The 25,856-nt window shown below is 27.2% G+C and overlaps 2 protein-coding genes and 1 long non-coding RNA gene across 3 annotated transcripts in view; 1 reads left to right on the plus strand and 2 right to left on the minus strand.

Annotated features, from left to right (window-relative positions):
- LOC136083050 (52 kDa repressor of the inhibitor of the protein kinase-like) overlaps nt 1-329 on the minus strand; it is a 360-nt gene extending 31 nt beyond the window's left edge. Inside the window, exon 1 of the mRNA XM_065802459.1 lies at nt 1-329. This exon is cut by the window's left edge and continues 31 nt beyond it. Coding sequence (XP_065658531.1) covers nt 1-329 — 329 coding nt within the window.
- A 5,006-nt stretch (nt 330-5,335) lies between these two features.
- On the plus strand, nt 5,336-11,249 carry LOC136084189 (uncharacterized). The gene is made up of 3 exons (XR_010640386.1): nt 5,336-5,736; nt 10,658-10,726; nt 11,066-11,249. It is a non-coding gene; the product is annotated as an uncharacterized LOC136084189 (long non-coding RNA).
- A 760-nt stretch (nt 11,250-12,009) lies between these two features.
- LOC100199767 (chondroitin proteoglycan 2) lies at nt 12,010-13,912 on the minus strand. Its single transcript, XM_065803142.1, has 4 exons — nt 13,759-13,912; nt 13,630-13,686; nt 13,364-13,528; nt 12,010-12,821 (listed from the first exon to the last, which is right to left on the minus strand). Exons 1-4 carry the CDS (start codon nt 13,790-13,792, stop codon nt 12,556-12,558), a joined length of 522 nt encoding a protein of 173 aa, XP_065659214.1. The 5' UTR covers nt 13,793-13,912; the 3' UTR covers nt 12,010-12,555.
- Between the last annotated feature and the right edge of the window lie 11,944 nt (nt 13,913-25,856).

A 25,856-nucleotide genomic window follows, 5' to 3' on the forward strand; every position in this document is an offset into this window, starting at 1 on the left:
CCTAAAACAGAAAAAACATTTAAAACTCTTTCTACATCAGGAATTATCTCTTGATAAATAGACATCAGAGCTAAAAAATTAAATCTTGACTCTGTCATGCGGCTTCGCATATAAGTTTTCAGTCTGCGTATAACAGAAATGCTCCTCTCGCATTCACATGTAGTAATTGGAATTGTTCCCATTATTAAAAAACCTTCCCTAATGTTTGGAAAACCCCTCATATCAATAGACTTTAAAGTCTCTGTAATAGTGGATGGGACCACAGATTGATTGTTCCAAAATGTTTCCCACAAATCTAATTCAGCATGAATTGATGTAGGATGAGGCATATCCGATATATAAAAATGCAAAAATTCCATAAAATCTGACTTTTTTTTATACAACAGTTGCAGGAATACCAGATAAACCTTTGTAAACAATCATCTCACCTTCATCAAATCTATCTTCTAATTCATTAATTAAATGATCTAGAAGAGGGGATGTGATGGAATATTTGAAATAATCTGAAACTATTGGGATAATTATCTCTATAAACTTGTCTGCCACAGAGCCTTGGTTCTGAAACTTCTGAAACATCAAGAGTCTTAGTTAGGTCAAGAGCAATTAAGTACCATTCGTTATGATAAACATCAATATTTTTTTTAAATCTAAAATTTGAGTTTTCAAACAATTTTTTTCATTACACTGTTGTGATATATCAAATGCTTTAGTTTGGAGAACAACAGTGATGGCATAGAAATAGTCCATTATTTGTTTTGTTAAAACTAAGCTCACAATAAAAGAAAAATTTGTCATAAGATTTAAAAAACATGAAGCTTTTGAAGAAGTATCAATATTATAATTCTTACCTTCATTGTATGCTATTTCTTCCAATGATTGAAAAACAAATATGTAGTTATCAAAAAAAACATCCAGACCTTTAAGTTTCTGAACCCATCTAGTTCGACATGTATCAATTAATTTTGCTTGACCAGGAAAAATGAATTTATTGAGATAGCTAGCACGTTTAGGTGATAAGTTAAAAAAATATGATATATCTTTGATTTGATCAAGAGCATTTCTAACACTCTGAACATTGCATGATTTACTAATAACTAAATTAAGTTTATGGCAAGCACAGTGAACAAAAATAGCCTTTGAATTGATAAGTTTAATTCTAGATGAAATACCTTTTAATTTACCAGACATTGCCCCAGCACCATCATATCCTTGACCTCTACATTTTTGGATATCAAGACGAAGATCATCAATTGCAGAAATTATGTTTTGCGCTAGACTAAGACCAGTTGTACCAGATTTACATTCAATAAACCGTAGAAAGTCTTCACAAATAACATTATCACAGTCAATGTATCTTATAACTATAGATAGATCTTATACTAATGTTGTCTTTACATATTTCTCCAACCTCTGAATGATACTTATTGTCATCACGATGACCTCGAAAAGCAATATCGTTGCAGCCAAGAAAAATAATTGTCTTTATAATTGGAATTAATTTATTTCGATTACTTAAAATAAGTTTTTTTCTTAGATTATCGATGTCAACTTCAATCAGATTTTTTTTTGAATTAGATCTAGATTGCAGCATGTTCAGACAATGCACTGGCATTTGATGAAGTCGACAATTATTATTGTGATCCATATAAGCACGAGTTGCATTACCCCATATTTTAAAAGGTTTTTAAATAAAGTTGATTATTGTGGTACTGTTTGGAATTCTGCTACCCAACAGTGTACATGGAAGGCAGTATGCTCCATCTTCAATCTGTGAGTAAGCTAAACAGGAATACTCAAGCAGCCATTTATGTAAAAATGATCGTTTTTTTTCCACCAGTAACAGGAAAAACAAAAGACAAGTTAGGAATAAATATTTTATTAACTAGATCTAATAACATTGAATCATCTTTGCCAGCAGATAGACGTCTACCACGCTCATAGTAAGTAGAAACATCATAAAAAGGAAGGCTTGAAGACTGACCTGATGCACAAGGAATACAATTAGGTAAGATTGGATTTGGAGTAATAACAATATTTACATCTATAATTTTAGGTTCATTATCTATGCAAAACTTTATGTGAGATTGAACTAATGATTTTTTATTTGAAAATAGATTTTTAGGAGGTTGACAAGATAAATTAAGAACCTTAGTGGTAACAGAAGAATGTGATAGAACACTTGGCAAAACTGAACACGATCCTTTTTTTAAATCACTTTTGACAAATTTCTTTAAGCATAAAACTTCTCTTTTCACGATAGGGACAAAATGATTTGGTGACCACATATCTTTATCTTTGGAAATAGAGCAACAATTAGTGTTACACCATAAAATACTCAGAATTTCTTTATTTGTTTTATGATCACCATGTGGGTATATACTCACATTAAATAACTTTTTATATTTTTCAAGTCCAAATTCAGGATAAACAGACCAAATTTGTTTATTTAACACTGTAGATTGCAAACAAAAATAAAATTTGTATTAAAAATTACTTTAAACTAGTATTTGATAAAACTTCAATTTATTTGAATACTTAAAGCTTTAATTATTCGTATAAAGTTTATACGAATAATTAAGGCGTTATTGGAATAATTAAGGATTCATTTTTGCATATAAACGGAACCGAGAGAACCCTTTTGATAAAACGTTTCTGTAACTTTTTTTTGTTGTCTACCGGAAATTCGGGTCAAATGAATCCTGAAACAATAGGGATTTTTTTGGCCTTAATTACGGCAACCAAAATAAATACATTGCAATAACGATTGATTAAAAGGGTTCTTTCGGTTCCGTTTACTTAAAAAAAAGAATCCTGATTAATAGCGGCGTTTTAAAATATAACGGAGGAGAGCGAAGTCTTTGAAACATTGTTAAAGCCGTGTATGTTTTTCTATAATTGCAATATTTTTTTTTTTTAAAGAACTCATATATGCATATTAGTATACTATAAACTTAAGTTTAGTATTTTTTATATTATGAAACGGAATTTTTTATAGCTTCTTAGAATATTATGGGTGAATCCTGGGCAACACAGGATACCCCCTAGATCCGCCCCTGAGATGAACTGAAACGTAATACTACACAGATTCAGATTGAGTCCGCTATTCAATTGGATTTGTCAATTTGTAATAGTATTATCTGATAATAAGATTAGACCAGTCAACGTAGACTGTCAAATAAGATTATCTGATAAATATGCAGACCAGTCAACTGATATATTTGACATATTTGATGAAATGAAAAGGTTTTTTATGATAACGATGAATTATCATTTAGTTTCTGAAAAAACTTCTAAAAAGTTACTTTTACTGCTTAGTGATTCAGTTAAAGCTATATTGGGTGATGTTTGTAGATCATTTGAAAGTTTTTTGCAACAGACTGGCATATCAATTCACAACCCATATGCACTATGTTTCCTGTATAAACTTCAAAGAGACAACAGCATTGATTTATGTTTATCACATTGTATGAGCCCAGATAAATTTGATGCTTATTTAGGTGGATTGGGTCATGTAAAAGCAGTGAAAGTTACTGTTGGCGAGGATTTTTTTATCATTTACCTCTTGAAGAAAACCTAAAAAGTATTCTGAAAGGTCAAACAATTTTGCACCCAGATTCTTTATCTTTTACAAAATCAAGCTACTTTCAAAATTCTATACTACCATTTTCAGATCCAAACAAAACAGTATACATTGGTTTGTATTCAGATGAGTTAGAAGTATGTAACCCAATAGGCACCAGCAGGGGTATAGAATATCAGCAATTTATAAAATTATATAAATAAAATTAAAAAATATATAAAATATCAGCAATTTATTTTTCTATTTTAAACCAAAAGAACAATGCATCTAAATCTAAATGGACAATTATCATTTAGCTTCATTGTGTAATTTTAAAGTGGTTAAAAAATTACACTCTATGAGTTTTGCAAGCCAATTATTGATGACTTGTTCAACTTATTATTTAATGCATTTTGTGTAAATGATGAGGGTATCATGTAATCGCATGTTTTATGGCTGCTGACAATTTAACAGCTCATCTACTTCTTGGTTTGCAATCACATTTTCATAGTGGATACATATGTAGACATTGTTACTTCTTTGTGTTTTCCTGTGTTAGACAGGAAAACACAAATGTATTTCAAAGAACTCACGAATCTTAAATTGTTGATAAAACAAAACAACAACATGGATGTCTGGATCTCCGTTTTTACACTTACCATATGTATTTTTGCATTTTTTCCAAGTGATTTTATGCATGATTTTTTGGAAGGAATATGCCATGTTGTAATTTCAACATTTTTGAATCAGTATATGATCAAGCAAAAACTAACATTGCTTGGTATGAATTTATTGCTAAGAGATCTAAAATTGCCATTGAATTTAATATTGACATCAACTTATATGACATCAAAGCTGGCACTAACTGCTAGTGAGATGCTAACCATTTCATTATGTTTGCCATTGTTTCTTTTTGATAATTTTAATTACGAAGATGCACCTTATTGGGATATGATCATTATCCATTGTGATATTTAATTGATATTAAACAGCCGTTGTAATGAACGTATTGAATCATTGCATTTTCTTATTCCACAACTTGTTAACTATATCAAAACATTATATAACGGCACTAGAGTAGCTGCAAAGCTCCATTTTATCACACACTATCCTGACCTTTCAAGCTACATGGGAACAATGAAAACTTTCTGGTGCATGCGTTTTGAACAACGACATCAGATTTTTAAAAAGCTAGCTAGAGTTTGTCAGCAATTCAAAAATCCTATATATTTATTTTCAAAAAGATTTCAAATGCATGAAACTTTTAGACGTCTTCATGAAAGAAGTAATGAAATTAAGGTAAGCTGCATAATAATTGATGAGCTACTTATTTGCTTATTTTCATGCAATATAATAAAAATGTTTTATTTTTCAGGCTCCATCTCATATGCAAAGATATCTCTTCATCATGCTCAAGAAGTACTTCTTGAACCGTTTGAACCAAATTTAAACACAATTTTTCATACAAAAACATTAACAGTCCAGGGAAAACAGTTGACAGTATCTTCTTATTTGATTCTAAGCGGAACTTAAAAGTAATAGTATACTACTACTCTTAAGTTCCGCATTAATATAAAGAGATATAAATAATAAAAATAACAGTAATAATAATCAAAGGTTGTTTGATTAAATAACATTAAAGGTATTTTAAGTTATTAAGGTTATTAAAAATTTAAGTTATTCAGGTTTAATTTAGGTTATTAAAAATTTAAATAAAATGTAAAATAATTTTAATTCATAAAACATAAAAATAAGTTGTTTTTTTTGTGTGTGTGTTCAATTACATAATAAAATCTATTACAACATGGGGTTTTCCGTTAATTAAGTCAACAAAATAGGAGGGAACCCAGTGAAAAAAAAAACCGCGTCTTACATGGGTTCCGCGTGGGTTTCGTGTGGGATTGATGGGATTTATGTGGGACGGATTTTCCCATGTGGTATCCGTATGGAAATTTGTCACCTTAAACCCATGTGGGTAATCCCACATGGGTTACATGTGGGAACCATATGGTATTTACACACATGGGAAATCCCACGTGGGTTTCCTGTGGGATTTGCATGGAAATTAATTTGAAAGCTGGAAACTAAAAAAAATTTTTTAAATCGACATTGCATTGCGTTACGTTTAAATTGTGTGATAATATTTTATATTAATAAAGAGAATGGCAAGCAAGTATGTAAGTACCACGAATAATTTTTATCTTTCTTTATAGAAATAAGATTAAGATTTGTGCAAATAGACGTATTATTAGGATAATGTAATAGTTATTTGAATATAGATCTTGAGTAAATTATTTGCAAACAATTAACTTTAGATATAATAAGGTCCTTAAGACTTAAGGGACTTACGAACTACATTGAGGAACAAAAACAGGATATTTACAGAAACTTTTCAATTTTTAATCTGGAGTACCACAGTGTTATTGAGAATAAAGCCTCTGGGTCCAGTTTTCAAAGTAATATGATCTAAGTAATGTTTAAATAAAATAATATGCTTTAAAATGCATATAGTTATACATATAACTCCTGATAGTTAACTATATGTATAACTAGTTATACATATAATTATTATTAATATATAAAATATACATAAACTTATTTTTTAAGGTTATGCTTGAACAAATTAGTACCAATTCAAGATTTAGTTAAAGTTCAAGTTAATGTTCTTATTTATTCAATTCAAATTCAAGATTTAGTTAAAGTTCAAGTTAATGTTCTTATTTATTCATTGTTTTTGTTAATTTTATATTTATTTGTTCAAATTTAACAGTTAGTACTATATTTTACTACAGTAAGAGTGTTTATCATTGTTGAACGTGATTTTATTAGTAACTTAATTTTATTTTCAACATATTTTGACAACACCCTTTATATTTTAAATGATGACAGCTTTACTTTTCTATTGATGTTAAATTTATTACGTTTCAATAACTCAGATTGAATCTTAACTGAATTATTGTAAGCTTTGTAGGGGTTTGTTGTATATCAAATGGTGTTGTAAATAAAGTAAAAATGATATATATATATATATATATATATATATATATATATATATATATATATATATATATATATATATATATATATATATATATATATATATACATACATATATATATATATAATATATATATATATACATACATATATATATATATAATATATATATATATATATATATATATATATATATATATATATATATATATATATATAAATATAAATATAACATTAAAACAATAAAATTAATACAAAATTTCACTTTAAAACGAATACCATTAACATTGTGATGATAATAGCATTAGGAAACTAGTATTTATGTATTATTATTACTATAAAATACTATAAAAATATATGTAATACTATAAACAAATAGTTTTTTAATTCATTTTATAAAATGGAGACTGACAACTGATAATTAATGGAAATAAATACAAATTATAAAAATCATGTATTATTACTAAATACTATATTAATGCTAGTCTACAAAGTTAAAAACTAATTTAGAGCATTGTTATTAGTTCTTTTACGATTCGCACTTCCACTTCTGTCTCTCAAATTTATAAAATAGGTGGTCAAAGCTTGCTCAATAGGTAGGTTCTCAGCATAACAATGCTTTTTTCTTACACTTTCTAAAGAGAAATATGGCAAATTGATTACTTATTGTACTTAAATTGTAGGGTCATCTATGCATAATGATGTCAGATGATGACCCGGTTTATTGAACAACTTCACCCTTTATCAAACTCAGTCGATTTTTTGCCATCTCCCATTGAAAATGATGTCAGTTTTTGTTATCGTATTATGATGGTATATCTGAATTGTTAATATAATGTAAAAAATGCATATACCATCATTTTTTTTCTGGTTCAATTATACATTTATTCTCAACAGTACTAAAAGTAAAACAAAAAAAAACATAAATTGTTCTTTCAGATAAGCAAGCTGATTTCTGAATTTGAATTGTTTTTCCTATGATCCTCTACAGTATTAAGCAACAAAAGCAAGAAGTTTTTAGACCACATTGTTGGTTTAAATACCTCTAAAACCTGCTCATAGCTAGCATAAATTGTTTTACTTTTTTTTAAAATAAAATATTTTACTTTTTTTTTTAATTCAATTTTTTAATTGACATTATTTTGGTCTCAACATCCCCTCCCTATTGTCAATTATTGTTAAACTCACACTGCCCCTCTATCTACTGGCATCATTTATGGATGATCCCATAGCCTAAATACTATATATATATATATATATATGTATATATATATATATATATATATATATATATATATATATATATATATATATATATATATATATATATGTATATATATATATATATGTATATATATATATATATTTATATATATATATGTATATATATATATATATGTATATATATATATATATATATATATATATATATATATATTATTTTTACTTTATTTAAAACACCATTTGAGATACAACAAACCTTTACAAAGCTTACAATATTTCAGTTAAAATTCTATCTGAGTGATTGAAACTTAATAAATTTAACATCAATAGAAAAGTAAAGCTGTCATCATTTAAAATGTAAAGGGTGTTGTCAAAATATGTTGATAGTAAAATTAAGTTACTAATAAAATCACGTTCAACAATGATAAATATTCTTACTGTGGTAAGAATTAGTACTAGTTAACAAATTTGAACAAATAAATTTAAAATAGTAAAAAAACAATGAACAAATAACTTGAACTTGAACTAAATCTTGAATTTGAATTAATTGGTTCTAATTTGTTCAAGCATAACCTTAAAAAATAAGTTTATATAATAAATTTTATGTATAACTAGTTATACATATAGTTAACTATCAGGAGTTATATGTATAACTGCATGTATTTTAAAGCATTTTATTTAATTTATATATTACTTTAGATCATATTACTTTGAATACTGGACCCAGAGACTTTATTCCCAATTACACTGTGGTACTCCAGATTAAAAGTTTCTGTAAATATCCTGTTTTTGTTCCTCAATGTACTTCGTTACTCCCTTAAGTTTTATGAACCTTATTATATATAAAGTTAAAAGTTTTGGAGCATAAAAAAAGTTACAGAAACCCATCTCTATCCTATTTTTTTTCTTTTTTTAATAAAGAAAATTGGGAATTCTTTGACTTTCAAACCTGCATTTCTTTGTGGGACACTGCAGTGTCCCATGCATGCAAGATTGGTTTTTGACAACATTAGAACTTGCATCAGTCAATTGTTTGCAGAAAATATACTCAAGAACTATATTCAAATATCATATGAACATGTTAGAGAATGTTCATATGATATTTGAACATCACAAATTTAATAATATTGTTGTGATATGTTATATAAATAATTCCATAATAGATTATGATATGAAAATAAGATAGGATATGAAGGCAATGATCAAAGAATAAATTTACTTATAGAAATTTAGATGTTTGTTTATTAGTTTCAGAATATTATATTATGTGTGACCGCAGCCTTCTATAATAACAAGCCTTGACATCGCGCAACAAAGTTGTTAAACTGAATGCCAATTCCTAATACTGTGTTTACATTTTCATCTTTTAACATTAGACGAAAGTTTGTGTTCGCGCTTTTTTAATAAATCTTTAAAATGTGATTGGTTTATAAATTAGATAGCCCAACATCAAGACGATAACGTTGAAAGGTTCAAAACGTTAACATTGTAAGGTAATAATATTGTCAAACTAACGATAAGTTTTTTTAATAATTAAAATGCCTTAAAAATGCCTTTAAAATGCTGTGTATCTCTTTGCAAGTCGAACTATCTCAACTACAACAAAAATATCAATACTCAACTACAACAAAAATATCAATTTATAAATTCCCGAAGAATCTAGAGGAGAGAAAAAGATGTAGTGAGCTATCCCAAGAACTGGTTTTATTGTTACAGACTATACAGCATTATGTCAACTGCATTGGCCAAATGAAGCACCTTTTGAAAGCAAATATGGGAAGCAACGACCTTTAAACCCACCATCTGTTTTTAAAATATTCCGCCTAGTTGTTTAGCCACACCAGCAAGTAAAGTTAGAAAAAATGTAACTTCAAGCGGTTTTCGAAACATTTTACCAGATGAGTTAAATGATTTTCTAAAAGAGGATGAACTTATATTTGACGATATTCAATCTTTGTTAAGTGATAATAACGATGTTATTGTTTTCCAGCTTAATAAAAAAAGTTTGCACATACAATCAAAAATGTACAAACTTGGTGTTCCATTATTTATTTTAGTAATTTTCAATGATTATTCATTTGTAGCTAACCATAATGGCACAATTTGTAATATTTCATATTTAGCTGTAAACAAATTAAAGTTAATAAAAACAAAATCAGCTTTATTTGAAGCAGTTAGATTTTTGAAAAATAAAGAAAATTCGCTTCAGTCAAATATTCTATTTGAACACCTTAATGCTATGAGAAAAGTTAATGTTGGTGAAGTTTTATATACTTCAGATATTATATGTAGAGCATATGAGTATTTTGCTATGCGACGAAGTTTATATGATTGTTTGTGTATTGACTACAAGTTGCCAAGTATAAGGACTTTAACCCTGTTGAGATATATTGATAAAACTTTTTTTTTGCTTGAAACAACTTTTGTTGGTGTTTTTTATTGTTGGTGATTTTTATTGTTACCATTTTTAGCAAAAAAAAGTAAAAATACAGTTATCTTTCTAATAAATAGATATATACTTTGTTATGGTTCTGCTTGTTATTGATACTATTTAATATTACATAAATATTCTTAATGAAATTTGAAATACGAAAAGCATGATTATCTTTTAACAATTTTTTGGTTTTCTTTTTATATTTCCGTCTTTACTAGAGATTATTATTAGAAAACATAGACTGCCATTACACCCTACCTAATATAAAAATATATCAATATAAGTAAAAGTGAAAGTTTAATCGGCCTTCAGTTTTTACGGCATTTTGCGCGATGTCAAGGCCTGTTATTATAGAAGTCTACATCATTGAAAAAGTAGGTTTTTACATTTTTGTTTTTGTTTTTTTGTTTAACTACTTATCCTTATTGATCATTTTTTTTCAGGATTCTCCTCAGGGGTTCAAGCTCATTACGCATAATATGTGTTCAATTACGCATAATACGTTAGTCATTGTAAGTAATAAATTAGGAAATAATTATTTGTGAAATATTGTCGTCATTAATGACTTCAAACTGGCTAATAATTAAAATTGCTCGACTAATAAGGTTTCTTATTAAAATTGCTCTCTCTCTCTCTCTCTCTCTCTCTCTCTCTCTCTCTCTCTCTCTCTCTCTCTCTCTCTCTCTCTCTCTCTCTCTCTCTCTCTCTCTCTTTATATATATATATATATATATATATATATATATATATATATATATATATATATATATATATATATATATATATATATATATATATATATATATATATATATATATATTTATATATTTGTATTTATATTTTTTTTTTAGAAAATGTTTGAAGAAAGTTAGAAGATACTAAAAACCTTGGTATTATGCAAGCCGAAGCGATTTAATTAATTCAATTGACAAAAAACGGCGTGTAAATCGCAAAAGAAAAAATAGTATTTTTTAATATTCGTTTTGGATGTATTGATTAATAGCATTTATTTTTAAATAAATTCATTTTGCAACACGTTTTTTAATTTTATAAAATTTCGTCATAATAGTTTAAGGTAAATCCCACATAGGTTATAGGTGGAAAACATCACATGTAAAAGATCAAAAATGCTACACGTTTTGAATACCAAATGGGATAAAGTAGCAAATACCAGATTAAGTTAAGCCTCTCTGAAAGCTTCGATGATTAATTTTAAATTACTATTTAAGTAATTTTTAAATTAAAAGAATTTTAAAAATTATCATAGAAGACTTTCATTTGTCTAGTATTGACTACTTTTATACCATTTGGATTAAAATATGTGGCATTTAAGATCTATAACATGTAGTATTTTCCACCTATATCCCATGTAGGATTTACCACATAAAACCCATGTGGGATTTACCATATGAAACCCACATGGGACAAAATAATAATCCCCATATGGGTTACATATGGTAAAAACCCACGCGTATCCCATATGGGATTTACCATATGGAATCCATGTGGGATTTACCATATGAAACCCACATGGGACAAAATAATAATCCCCACATGGGTTACAAGTGGAAAAAATCCACGCGTATCCCATGTGCGCTTTTTCACTGGGAAGGGGCGTCTGAACTTTTTGACAATTGTTGACGAGTGGGAGGGAGCAGGTCAATATAAGTTGACGTCAAAAATGTTTCTTTTATTAATAAATTCAAAGTCTAGATAAAAAATTTAAAATACAACAAAGATATTTGATAGAAGATCATAATGATCTCAATAAAACTTTTTTCTCAAAAACAACATATTACAATACTAGAAAGAAATAATATTTATAATATAAATATTTATAATATGAATATTTATAATACAAATATTTATAATATAAATATTTATAATATAAATGTTTATAATATAAATATACACATTGTATCATAAAATTTCATTGTATATTGTATAACAACGTTGTCAAAAGTATTCAAAAAATTTTTCAGTTGAAGGAATGAAGTTGTTTGATTTATTTTTGAAGACTGGAAAAGTAATCGATATTTGATAAAACTTATTCCAAAGATATGGTTTACAATATGAAATAAAAAATTGATTAAATCTTGTTTTACAAAATAGTTTATTTCCAAAATTATCGTTTCTTAAGGTATATTTGTTATTGGGTTTTATTAATAAGTAGAACGTGACATAAAGTTAACATATTAAACAACATTAACACATTTTTTAAAAATAAAAATATTAAATATAATATAGAAAGTATGAAATACTATTATAAAAAAATTGACTGAAAAAAAAATTCAAAAGTATAAAATTTAAAAATAATTTAATTGTTAACGCTAATGATCGATTATTTCTTTTTCGACGGTTCAGTAAAGTATAGCCCATCGTACAAGCATGCGTTTGATTCTTCGTTAAACTTCAATCCAGATGGACAACTAATGCACCCCATTGTTACTCCCATCCAACATGCAACGTATTGATATGGATTTCCCTTCCCCTTGTTTGAAATTACATCCGCTATATTACCTGAAAATTTTTGTCCTCTACCGGGACATTCATCGGGGCAATAAGGCGTTGGTTGTGGTACCCAGACTTTGGTTGTGTAACATGCAGCTTAAGTATACAAAACTGTATGTTTTATGTTATTAAACAACATATATAAACATTTAAATAAAATGAATGTTTATATATATTTTAATAATATATATATATTATATAACATTATCGATAATTAAATTTCAAACGTATCAGTGTATTTTACGAAAAAAGTGCTAAATGTTCTTAAAAATGAACTAAAAAATTAAAAAAAAGCTAAGTTAGTGTATTTTATAAATAAATTCCTCAATGCTCTTCAAGATCAGACCAATAATAAATTAGTAAAAACACTTATCTAAATATCTTCTATCAGTAAAAACACCTAAATCTCTTTTACAGTCTGTGAAACAGACTGTAAAAGAGATTTCCATCAAATTAAATCAGTGTTTTTACTAATTTATATATGTGTGTGTGTGTGTTTGTGTGTGTGTGTGTGTGTGTGTGTGTGTGTGTGTGTGTGTGTGTGTGTGTGTGTGTGTGTGTGTGTGTGTACATACATTTAAATAATATTATTAATTTATAAGATTTGCAATAAATAAGCTTTTTAATTGCAAACTTACTGTCTCCTTCATACAAGCACTGATTGCAAGCTTGGTTAAACATTAAACTCTGAGGCCAACACGATTGGCAGTATGCAATTCCATTTGCGCATTGAACAAAGTCATGTGGAAAAGAGGGAATGTTATAGTTTCCGTCAGATTTACCAGCGCACAAAGATTGAGGGCCTAAATTACGACAATAGTTCAAATATCGCCTTTATCCATAGATTTTAACGATAATGATGACTAAGATGGGAATTTCAGAATACTAAAAATAGTTTACTTACAAGGAGGTGCTACTGGAGTTGGTGCAGGCTTATCAGCTGACACATATACTTGGATTCCTAAAATTCAAGGCTCTTAATTCATTTTACTTTGTCTTATTCTAATAATAAAAAGTACATATTTATGCTTACCGGCAAATGTTAAAATTAAAAGCAAAAGCTCCATTTTTCTTTAAACCTGTTACTGTAACTGTTACTCTCTACTATTCTGAATATGAAGAGTGAGACACTCACTTTCTTGTCTTTTATACATTACTGCGTTATGTAACTCATTAATTATTACGCATTTCAGCGTTATGTAATGTATCTATTTATGTAAAATAATAATTTTAAAATGAATTATTTTTATGCACAATAACTGAAAAAATTGAATCACTTACTAAATATACTTTCGCATTCAATATAATTTTTCATTTCATAGGTCAACGTTTCATTGACACATGAAATCGTTAAGAAATTAAAAAAGTAAATACATTAATATTGTATTTTTATTATTATATACAATGAATATATTTTACACAATTAAAATAAAAAGCTTAGAATATATTAGTTTTCTAAATTAATGCTTTATAATTAATTTGTTGTTGTTAATTAAATAGTTCACAAAATATTATTGTTATATTTTTTTCAAATTTAAATAACATTTTTTTAATTTTTTTATACAAAAAATTGTGATTAATGAAATAGCGTTTCATGAGAAAAACCGAGAAGCCATGGCGTAGTAAGTTAGAGCGGTGGCTACAGAACCAAGAGATTTTATAAAATTAATAAGCTGATCAATGCATTATGAAGACTTGATTTAATGCAAAATATTGTTCTATATCCTGTTTTTTAAATCTTTTTCTATATAATTTAAAAACAGGATGTTATGTGGTTAATTAATAAATAAAATACAAAAATATTTTTTAACAAAAACATTTTTAGCATATAAAACGCTAGTGAAAAAGGAAAGCTTCAGGATTATGCGTATTTGCTTGCATGCTTTTTAGTAATATAGTTTCTTTGTACTAATTCTTTTTTTTTCTTTTTTTTAAACTTTTCTTGACCAATACAAAAACAAAAAGTTAAAGTAGGACTTTAAGACCGATGATTTTTATTTTATTAAGTCTTTAGAAAAACGTTTTATATTATATAGTGTTCCGTTTTTTTAATTTTTGTTGTTTTATATTTACGGTATAGACTAAGGGGCTTGGTGATAAGACCAATTATGTCTTCTTCTTGCCCCTGCTATTTGTATTTATATTATAGTTTACGACTTTAATAAATTTATATGGCAACAAAAAAAAAAAAAAAAAAAAGCGTACAAAAATGCAAACAAAATATAAAAATTTTTTAAATTTTTTGTTCTTTTACATCGTATAAAAAGAAAAAATACAAATTAGTATATCGATAAAAATAAAAATTAAAGAATACGGAAACTCAAAGAAGACCATTAGGTCTTGATGCAGAGAACCGCTAAGATTTGAGACCAAACTTTTTAATAAAAGGCTTTTTTTCAGATGTTTCTGGTATTTGGGGCGTTATGGTGGTTGGGGTGCGTGTAATAATCTAATGACTGAGTTTTTTCTTTGTAAGTTATAAAAAGTTGAATCCAGTAAATAGTCTTTAAGTAATTATTTTTTCTTGTTTATCTCTTTCTTTTTAATTAATTAAGGTATGATATCTTCGTCAGATTTTCATATTTTTTGGAAATAAATTTCATCATTTTTTACAGTTGGTGCATTTTTTAAGTTTTCTTTTCTTTTTGTATATTAGACATTTTGATATTCAGTTGTTCTACTTTGCTGTTAAACGTTTTTGATATTATATTATTGTGTATATAAATAGGCTCCTTGACTAGCGTTATTGTAATTTATGCCTTTTTTTAATTTTTCTATTTTTTTTCAGTTCTTTAAAAGTATCTATCAGAAATAAACTAAACGTTCAATTCAAAGTTTACCCACTATTTTTTCAGCCATTTTTAATTTATTATTGTTATTATACATTTTAATTCATCAATTAATAAATACTTCTTCGTGTATAATAAAAGTTCTTATTGCCTGTCCTTCGTGTTTTGACTTTGTAAGATGTACAAACAGGTTGGTTATGAAAACAGAAAAACAGGTTTGTTAAAAGTTGACATACATATACACATATACATATCTACACATATATACAAAGATACAAATATACTTTTATGTACATGTACACAAAAACACATACACGTACGTATACATACATATACACGTAAATAGTAAAACCGTCAATATGAATTTTTACAGTTCATTGAGATATACTGAAATGTTTTGAAATTATTTGTTCCTTGAAACAGGTTCCTAAAAAAAAATCTAATATGTTTTAGAAATTTGGCCAAGAATATTTGCTAAAATTAGATTGGATCATTTTTACAACATAAATATACATAAAAAATTTGCTTGAAAATTTTTTCCTCAGTAACCCAAATAAAAGATAAAAAAAACCCATTAAAACAATCACACATTTATAAAAAAATTCTTTAAACCTAACAGTCATTTAAAAATGAAATTCGGAACATATGTTAAACATATTAACAAAGCTCATTTGAGAGAGGAGTAATGTAAATAAAAGAGTATTTGTTTAAGAAAATAGTTCATAAACAACTACCCAGTCGACATTCAGAAAAAATAGTTCAAAACTAGTTCGTAAACGACAAAAAAAATTTAGCTAGCTAAACGCGTTAAGTATGGTAAAACCTCAAAAGCTAAAACGGGCTCAACAAAAATCTTTTCTCAAAGGGAGTTTATTTGTTATGAAGAATAAACTCTAAATTTTTTAATTTTGTTGCATATTATTATTATTAGGGTTATTATTATCGTTATTTAATATAAAGTTGATACTTGGAAAGTTGTAATAGAAACGAATATTTATTTTGGTATTAATATTGATATTGGTACCAACATACTACGCAGATTAAAACGGGGAGATTTACATACGTAAATCATACATTGTGTGAATTACGTATTTACATACGTAATTTACACAAGAAAATGACATTTGCAAGCGACTTAAATCCTTAAAAAGTATATACTTAGATATAATTTAATTACATGATATTTGATTGCAAAACATATCTTTTTTTTCTTATCTAACGGGGCAAGGCGAGACAGCATTGAATCATTAAAAAGCTAAAGTTAACTTGACTGAAAAAAATGTATATTTATAAACTTGATTAGCAAAAATTCACGAAATTTAAAGCATAAATATCATTAAAAAGTGTCATTACTTTATTTTTAAAAGCAATTTTATTATTTTTAAATCATGAATAACAGCGCAAGTTAATTTTTAACATTAAAAAATTAAAAAAATTTTCTTTTATGTTGAATTTATTGTTAGACTCTTAATATAAATTATTTCTTAGGCTAACCAGAAAAAATCTATACTGAGGTTTTTAAAACAAATTAAAAGATTAACGCATCGTCTCATTTAGTTTTTCCGAGAATTTCAAGAATCATAAATGGTATTGCTGTGCGAGAAACAACCCCGTTGGCTGGGAGCCAAAGTGTGTCGTAAATGGCTTTTCAATGTATAGAAAAATATTTAGATAAATTAAAATTAGTCCTATATTTTAAAAACATTGTGAACTTTGCGATTCATTTTTAAACTGTCCATTTTTTATATGGAATCTTAAATTGTCAGTGATTAAAAAGAATTAAGAATATTGCCGAAATATGTAGTACTAATATGTATATATATATATATATATATATATATATATATATATATATATATATATATATATATATATATATATATATATATATATATATATACATATATATATATATCTATATATATATATATATATATATATATATATATATATATATATATATATATATATATATATATTTTTTTTTTTTTTTTTTTTTTTTTTTTTTGTTATTTCACCTCCCCAAGGCCCAGAAGGCCACTACAGATGAGGAGGCTACTTAATTGTGGTTATAACCCTCTCTCAACTCTATAACTCCGAAACACGAACCTTGACGAACAAGGCCGCTGCGCGGAGAAACAAGTTGAGCGCGGTACTACCAGGGACGTGGTGGGGATCGAACTCGGAACCTCTCGCTTATGAAGCGAGCGCACTAATACTACACCACTACCCCATATATATATATATTTATATATATATATATATATATATATATATATATATATATATATATATATATATATATATTATATATATATATATATATATGTATATATATATATATATATATATATATATATATATATATATATATATATATATATATATATATATATATATATATATATATATATATATATATATATATATAAACGAGACTACTTTCTCAAACAAAAAATACGACTTTAATAAAGGTGACTATATAAATTTCGGTAAAAAGATTATGGAAACTAACTGGAAGCAATTATTTGAAAAACACTAATGAGTGCTATGAAATTTTCTGCATTAAATATAATAAACTCAGCAAGCAATTTATTCCGTTAAAAAAAGTCCATACCACCCGTAATGCGCCGTGGATGAATAAGGAGGTACTGGCTATGATAAAGCAAAAAAAAACAACAATGAGCAATTACATATCTTCAAAAAAAAACAAACAATGGGCAATTACTTATCTGCGACTAACTGGCGATCAGCGACACTGATTCGTGAATATAGAAAACTAAGAAGCCAAGTGCAGAAAGCATGTAAACGTCGTGTTCGAGTATTTGAAGCACAACTAGCATCAGATAAAAGTAATCCTAAAAGGGTGTACGCTTATGCTAAGGCGCAACAGAATGTTCATGTATCTATTAGTGCTATATCTGATGCAAAAGGTGAAACGTTAACAGAGGGAATACATATCGCAAACAGACTTAACGACCACTTCAAATCAGTTTTTGTTGATGATAGTAAAAGTAGTCAGTTACCTATTTTTGAGAGAAGGCATTATCAAGAAGACTTAGGCGATATAACTATTAAATTTGAAGTGACGCTAGTTTATTTGAAAGGTTTAAACCCGAATAAATCTATTGGTGCTGATAACATTAGTCCAAAGGTATTTAAAGAATGCGCAGCTCAAATGACTTACCCTTTTACTTTACTTTACAATAAAGCACTGTCCGAAGGCTCAACACCTACAGCTTGGAAACAGTCACACGTCACACCGTTGTTTAAAAAAGGAAGTTGTCTTGATGCCGCTAATTACAGACCAGTGTTTATCACATCAGCTCCATGTAAAGTAATGGAAAAGATTATCAGGGAACAGATAACTAAATATCTTGAAAAAACGAGCCGCATCTCACATGATCAACATGGATTTATGTCCAAAAAAGGATGCACGTCTAACTTATTGGAGAGTATCGACTACATCACGAAAGCGTTAAGTAAAAGAAATTTTGTCGATATTGCATTTTTAGACTTCGCGAAAGCGTTTCATAAAGTTTCTCACCGTAGACTACTTCATAAATTGAAAGCATATGGGATTAATGGCAATGTTCTAAAATGGATTGAGTCATTTTTGATTAGTAGAAAACAGCGAACTGTTTTAGGTGAACACTCTAGCGACTGGACCGATGTTCTAAGCGGAGTTCCTCAAGGGTCTGTACTTGGTCCAATATTATTTATCATTTATATAAACGACTTAACGGATAAGTTAAAATCAGTTCATAAAATCTATGCTGACGATACTAAACTGTTACAAGAAATAAGACCTGAGTTTCACGATGCTGATCGCCTGATCCTACAAAATGATTTAAACATTGTCACAGAATGGACAAAGGAATGGCTGATGGAGTTAAATGTTCCAAAATGTAAAGTTATGCACCTTGATTATGGAAATAGCAATCATGAATATGTAATGAATGATGGAAATACATCACTTACTCTTGAGGGAACGGATATTGAAAGAGACCTGGGTATCTTCATATCTAATGATTTAAAATGGAATCAACACATACAGGTTGCAAGACGTAAAGCGAATATGATACTTGGCCTATAAAAAAAAACATTTAGATCAAGAGATAGGAAAGTTTGGAGTAAGTTATACACTACGTATGTTAGGCCGCACCTGGAATTCGCTATTCCGGTATGGTGTCCTTACTTAAAAGATGACATCAAAGAAATCGAAAAAATTCAGCACAAAGCAACAAAAGTACCTCATGATTTAATAGGATTACCTTACGCTGAAAGGTGTCGTCGGCTCAATTTTATTACTTTGGAAATCGCAGGAGACGTGGCGACTTAATCGAACAGTTTAAGCTAGAAAACAGTATTGATTATAAATCGTATTGTCAATGATTGGAATAACTTGCCGTCAGCAAGCAAAAGGGTTCCTTCCGTTAACGCATTTAAGAATAGAATTGACAAGTATTTTTTTTCTCCAGCTGCAACCAGTACATCTTTTACTGAAGATGAGCTGCACGTTTATTAATTAATTCGTGCTTTTAGCAGCTACAAATATTGGCTTTTTAGATACTATTTGTCATAGATGTAAACTTTAATTAAATGAAAGCAATTTTTTTCTCCCTTTTCCCAATTTTGATATCAACTTACTTGCTATGAATAACAATTGCTTTTTTTTTTACCTAAAGTTTATATTTCACAAACCATAAATTTTTGTATAATTCGTTGGTTTTGTTTGTTTGGTTTTTAATTATTTGTCATTTTATTTACAAGGACTTATTTAAATATATTACTATTATTATTACTTTTACTATACATATAAATGTATACGTGTGTATACATCCCACCGCGAGAGGGGGTTGCTGAGTACTTTGTACCTGGGCGCAGGATAAGAAAAGGCGTACACCAACCGAATTTTAAGGGTTTCGTTGGCTAGTCTCCTTACATTAAAATTTAAGCTACTTGGCTACCTGATTAGTTCACTATTTACTTGATGTCAACAGTACAGCATTAACCAAATCTATGAGGGGGGGGGGCGTCTAAAACTAGTCGAAGCAGTTGCGTAAAAAATATTTACAAAGGCTGCTTATATTTATAAATAGCTTATAAAAGTAAAAATTATTAAAATATTATAAATTATACAATACTATAAATTTATGCCTCTATAATGAGTTCTCTTTTTATTAATAGACAACTAAAAAAGTTTTTGATGGGTCATAGTTTCTTTACAACGTATAAAACAAAAAACAACAACCCTTTTATTTACTGACGTTAAATTTTGATAATTTAATACAAAACAAAAAGATGATAAAAGTAATAATAATATAATAATAATATAATAATAACAATAATAATAATAATAATAGTAATAACAATACTAATAATAATAATAATAATAATAACAATAATAATAATAAATATATATATATATACATATATATATATATATATATATATATATGTATATATATATATATATATATATATATATATATATATATATATATATATATATATATATATATATAAATTAGTAAAAAACACTTATCTAACTTTTTTCTTCAACTTGAAGTTTCACCATTGCTGGATCATCAGGAAGAGAGAATCCAGCAATGGTGAAACTTCAAGTTGAAGAAAAAGTTAGATAAGTGTTTTTTACTAATTTACTGTTCTTTAAGAACATTGAGCACTCTATTTGTAAAATGCACTAACATAATTTACATATATATATATATATATATATATATATATATATATATATATATATATATATATATATATATATATATATATATATATATACATATATATATATATACATATATATATATATATATATATATATATATATATATATATATATATATATATATATATACATATATATATTTATGTATGTGTGTATATATATGTGTGTGTGTATATATATATATATATATATATATATATATATATATGTGTGTGTGTGTGTATATATATATATATATATATATATATATATATATATATATATATATATATATATATATATATATATATATATATATATATATATATATATATATATATATACAGAGGCGTAGAAAGAATTTTTTGGTGTTCGAGATAGGTAACTTCCAGACATGGAGCAAACTCCAAACATTTATATGTTTATACTTATGTCAAATAATGAGGGTTTGCAAAAAATTGCGATGATTGGAGGCTGGGAACAAAAAAGCCCCAAAATTTTCGCCCCCCCCTGCCCCAAACGTGAGAGCAACAAGTTGATGAAGTATTTTTTGTACTATTCTTAACTAGACTTATATTCATCGATAAATTTTAAGTTTCATAGTATTATCTATTAGCGTTTAAAAATTATTACTATATAAAATGTGCAACCCCCTCAAATTGAGGGGGGTTAAAACTTTATGTGGTCATAATTTTTGAACGCTAAAATATTTTTAAATGAAATCTAAAATTTATCGATGAATATAAGTCTAGTTGAGAATAGTACAAATAATACTTCATCAACTTGTTGCTCTCACGTTTGGGGCAGGGGGGGCGAAAATTTTGGGGCATTTTTGTTCCCAGCCTCCAATCATCGCAATTTTTTGCAAACACTCATTATTTGACATAAGTATAAACATATAAATGTTTGGAGTTTGCTCCATGTCTGGAAGTTACCTATCTGGAACACCAAAAAATTCCTTCTACGCCTCTGTATATATATATATTGGCACTATACGTTTTTAAAAACTTTTAACGTAAAAGTTTTCAGGTTGCCATGGATTGATATTATGGGTAGAAGGCGTGATATTAGTAGTAATAACTATGTTAAAAGTAAAATAAGTACATTATTTTCAGAGGTTTATTCTCTAAGTAATATATCAAAGTAATTAAAAATATCGAGATGTACTTTGCAAAATGCTTTACGTGTGCAAGACCCAACAAATTGCAAAAATTTTGATAGAAAACGTGTGAATACATCACGAAAAGACAGATTTTTAAAGAATATTGTTAATAGTGAACCCTAAACAACATCTTCAAGATTATCACAACTTGCTATGGAAAGGAGTATTAATATTAGTTCGAGAATAATTAGGAGAAGGTTGTATTAAGACTTTGATTTAGTTGCAAAAAGACCATTTAAAAAATCTTCATTTACTCAAACAGCACATTTCAAGGATTAAGTTTTGTAAGAGGTTAAAAGAGATACCATTGGAATGATCGGAAAGTGTAATGTTTGCAGACGAAAGTCGGGCTATAATTATATTAGAAGACCTGTGGGAGAGCGCCTGAATCTGAAATGTATTTTATAACATCGGTAAGGAAGAAAGCATGAACTTGATTTCAAGTGCTATTCTGCTGTGTTCTGTGATAAAACCGTAAGGACTTCTTGAGCCTGATCACTAATAATCGTTTCTTTATTGTCTATCCTTAAGAGATAATAATTCCCTAAAGCAAACATAATGACTGCATTAAAATAAATTTGAAAATGAATTTAACTTTAAATTTGCAGTCATTTCTAATAAAAAATCTATCAGCATCTCATTAATTTACTAAATACAAACTTGATAAAGATAATGAATATGCATTAAAAATGCATTAATTATAAATTGGTTTAATACTTTTCATAAATTACTTTTTCTAAGTACATATTTAGTAGAATATGTAAAAATAATTCAAGTTGAATTAACAAAACAGCAAGTATTGCAAATGCTTTTGCAACGCAACATTAAAGTTGCTGGTAAAATGATTCCTCCACACAAATTATTTTAAAATAAACGGTATCATCAGATTAAGCTAATAGAAAATCTTCAAAATCTGCTAAAATTTCTTAATTTTTTTTCTGCTAAAATTTTTAAATAGAGTTATATTATAAAACTTTTTATCATCCTCCCTGATAATTACTTTTTAAGTAATGTTTTTACACTTATAATGTGTTCCGTGCAACCCAATTAAAAAGCTGCAACTTATTATTCTTATTTTTTTAATCGTCAAAAAATGTAAAAGCATCCCCCCTCCCACCTTACATGACACTCACGCCGGCCCTGGCTTTAAACTATCTGTTTGCAAGTTAAAAAAAAGTTTAGTAGCTGCAGAAGTTATTGAATGGTTTATTGCCAAAAAAAGTTGTACACTTTGTTTATTATCTTCAGAATGAACCTCATTCTTATGATGTATATTATAGTACAAATTACTTCATAATGAAGTGAAGTGAATTGATTGCAAGGGTTTTGCAAACGAGAGATGTGTTTTAAAAGTAAAAAAAAAAAGCTATAAACTTGAGAAAAGAAGAACAAAGAAAAAACGAATAAGAAGAAAAAAAAGTTAAAAGAGTCAAAAAATCATTTTTAATCGAACAGGCATTTTATCACAGGCAGGCATTTTCACAAATTTTAACAGCCTTAATTGCAGACTGACAAAATTAAGTCCTCAAAATCAACCTAACTATGTTTTAATTCTATACCGTAGTATAATAAAATAGTAAATATTTATAAACAAATCCTTAAAAAAACAAAATTTTACTAATATAAAGGGTAATATACATTATATTAAATTGAAAAGAATGTATTTTTGAAGGTTTAATGGAATGTAACTGTTTCAAGGTTCATTAATATTTAAAATTTTAAAAATACTTGAAAAAAAGAAAAAAATTATTGCTTTTAAGAGTTCTCTATTTTTTGTTTTTTTGTTTTTTTTTGCCAAAAAAAAAAGATATTTTTTAAAAAAACGCGTTTTTTTTTAGTTGCGATTCTAATCATTAAGTGAAATTTGATGAAATAAATTATTTTTTATATTTTGAGAAGATAAATTAACTAGAAAGTAGATATATTGTCATTTTATGTAAGATGAATATTGTTAACCTATATGATAATTTCCTATTTATAAATTAAGTTTTAAACATTAGTCAAATGATTGTAAGAAATTAAACTACACGTATAAAAACGAGATATAATGCATTCATAAACATGGTCAGTTACATCCACATCCACTTGTCCCTAAATTTTAGTTCTGGTACAGCTTTTATAAAACAACATTTCAAAACAAATAAAAATTATAAACAAGCAGCATACATCATGATCAATTTTGTTTTAAATTTTCAACAACTTTAGTTCTACCTTTATTTAAGCACACTCACTTTTTAAATGCTCCAATTATTTTTCGCAAAAGTGAATGTAAGTTAACCAAAAAAGTGGAAGCAAGAAACCCAGCTAGGTATCTCGATACATTGATACCTGATACATTATTTACTATACACTGGATAGAAGTCAATATATCCTGGTATATTGTCTACTATACGTCTGACCTGGTATATTGTCTACTATACGTCTGATTTGTAATTAAAGTAGACAATGCATCGACTGTGGCGCAGTGGTTAGAGCGCGTTCTTTAGAAACAAGAGATCTAAGGTTCAAAGCGAGCTCTGGGCATACTTTGCCCCATCGGTAAGGAAGGAGGAGTAAAATTCCTAGTTAAATACTATATTGCGGTGACAAGACCGTTAGGTCGTCTTGGGGCACCTAAAACTAAAAAAAATAATAATAATAACAATAATAATAATAATTAAGTCACATTCATCATTTAAATCACATCAGATTTAAATGATGAAAATGATCAAAACTATTGATGTTGGTCACACACCCGTTTCGCGCTGGCCTTTAACCCTAGATGTAAGTTACATTTAGATTTTTTTCGATGAATATAGTAAACAGCGATAACAGCAAAAATAGCAAAAAGCGTGTAGCAAAAACTGGGTATGGGTAAAATGGTGTTTTTTAAAAACGGATTTTTTTTAAAAAAAAACAACACCCTAATCTTAAACAGTGCGCAAGTTAGAAAGTTGATGCGGAAAAAAAAAATTGAGTTTTTTTTGGAAATTTAAAAACAAGACGACATATTAGTAAAACGAAATTATTTAACACAACAGCTATTACAAGTGAAAATAACCTTTACGCTAAAAATTGTAAAATCTTTGACATCCCCTACAACCGGCTAATCTCTTGATGGTTAGTATACACTATTTATTTTCTTAGAATCTCTAGTATTTACATGCGTGTTATTTAAAAGCTCAGATTTTTTCAATACTGTTGTGTTTACAATTTGTATCGCCGCCGATTTATACTTTTTTAACACTAAATTTAGATCAAAACTTTATTATGCAGACATAATTTTTAAATGTATAATACAGCTTTAAAATAATTTAAAACTTTATAGAGTTTTTAATACATTTTTATATATTTGTTCTTTTAAAATTATTTAATGTTTTTAAATACAAAAATATAAATGTAAATATAAATATATCAAACCAAGAGTCAGTAAATTGCCTTTATCTAAAAATATAACTTATTCGAATCTTTGC

The sequence above is a fragment of the Hydra vulgaris genome, chromosome 08 (genome assembly GCF_038396675.1).
Source record: "Hydra vulgaris chromosome 08, alternate assembly HydraT2T_AEP".
NCBI lineage: Eukaryota > Metazoa > Cnidaria > Hydrozoa > Anthoathecata > Hydridae > Hydra > Hydra vulgaris.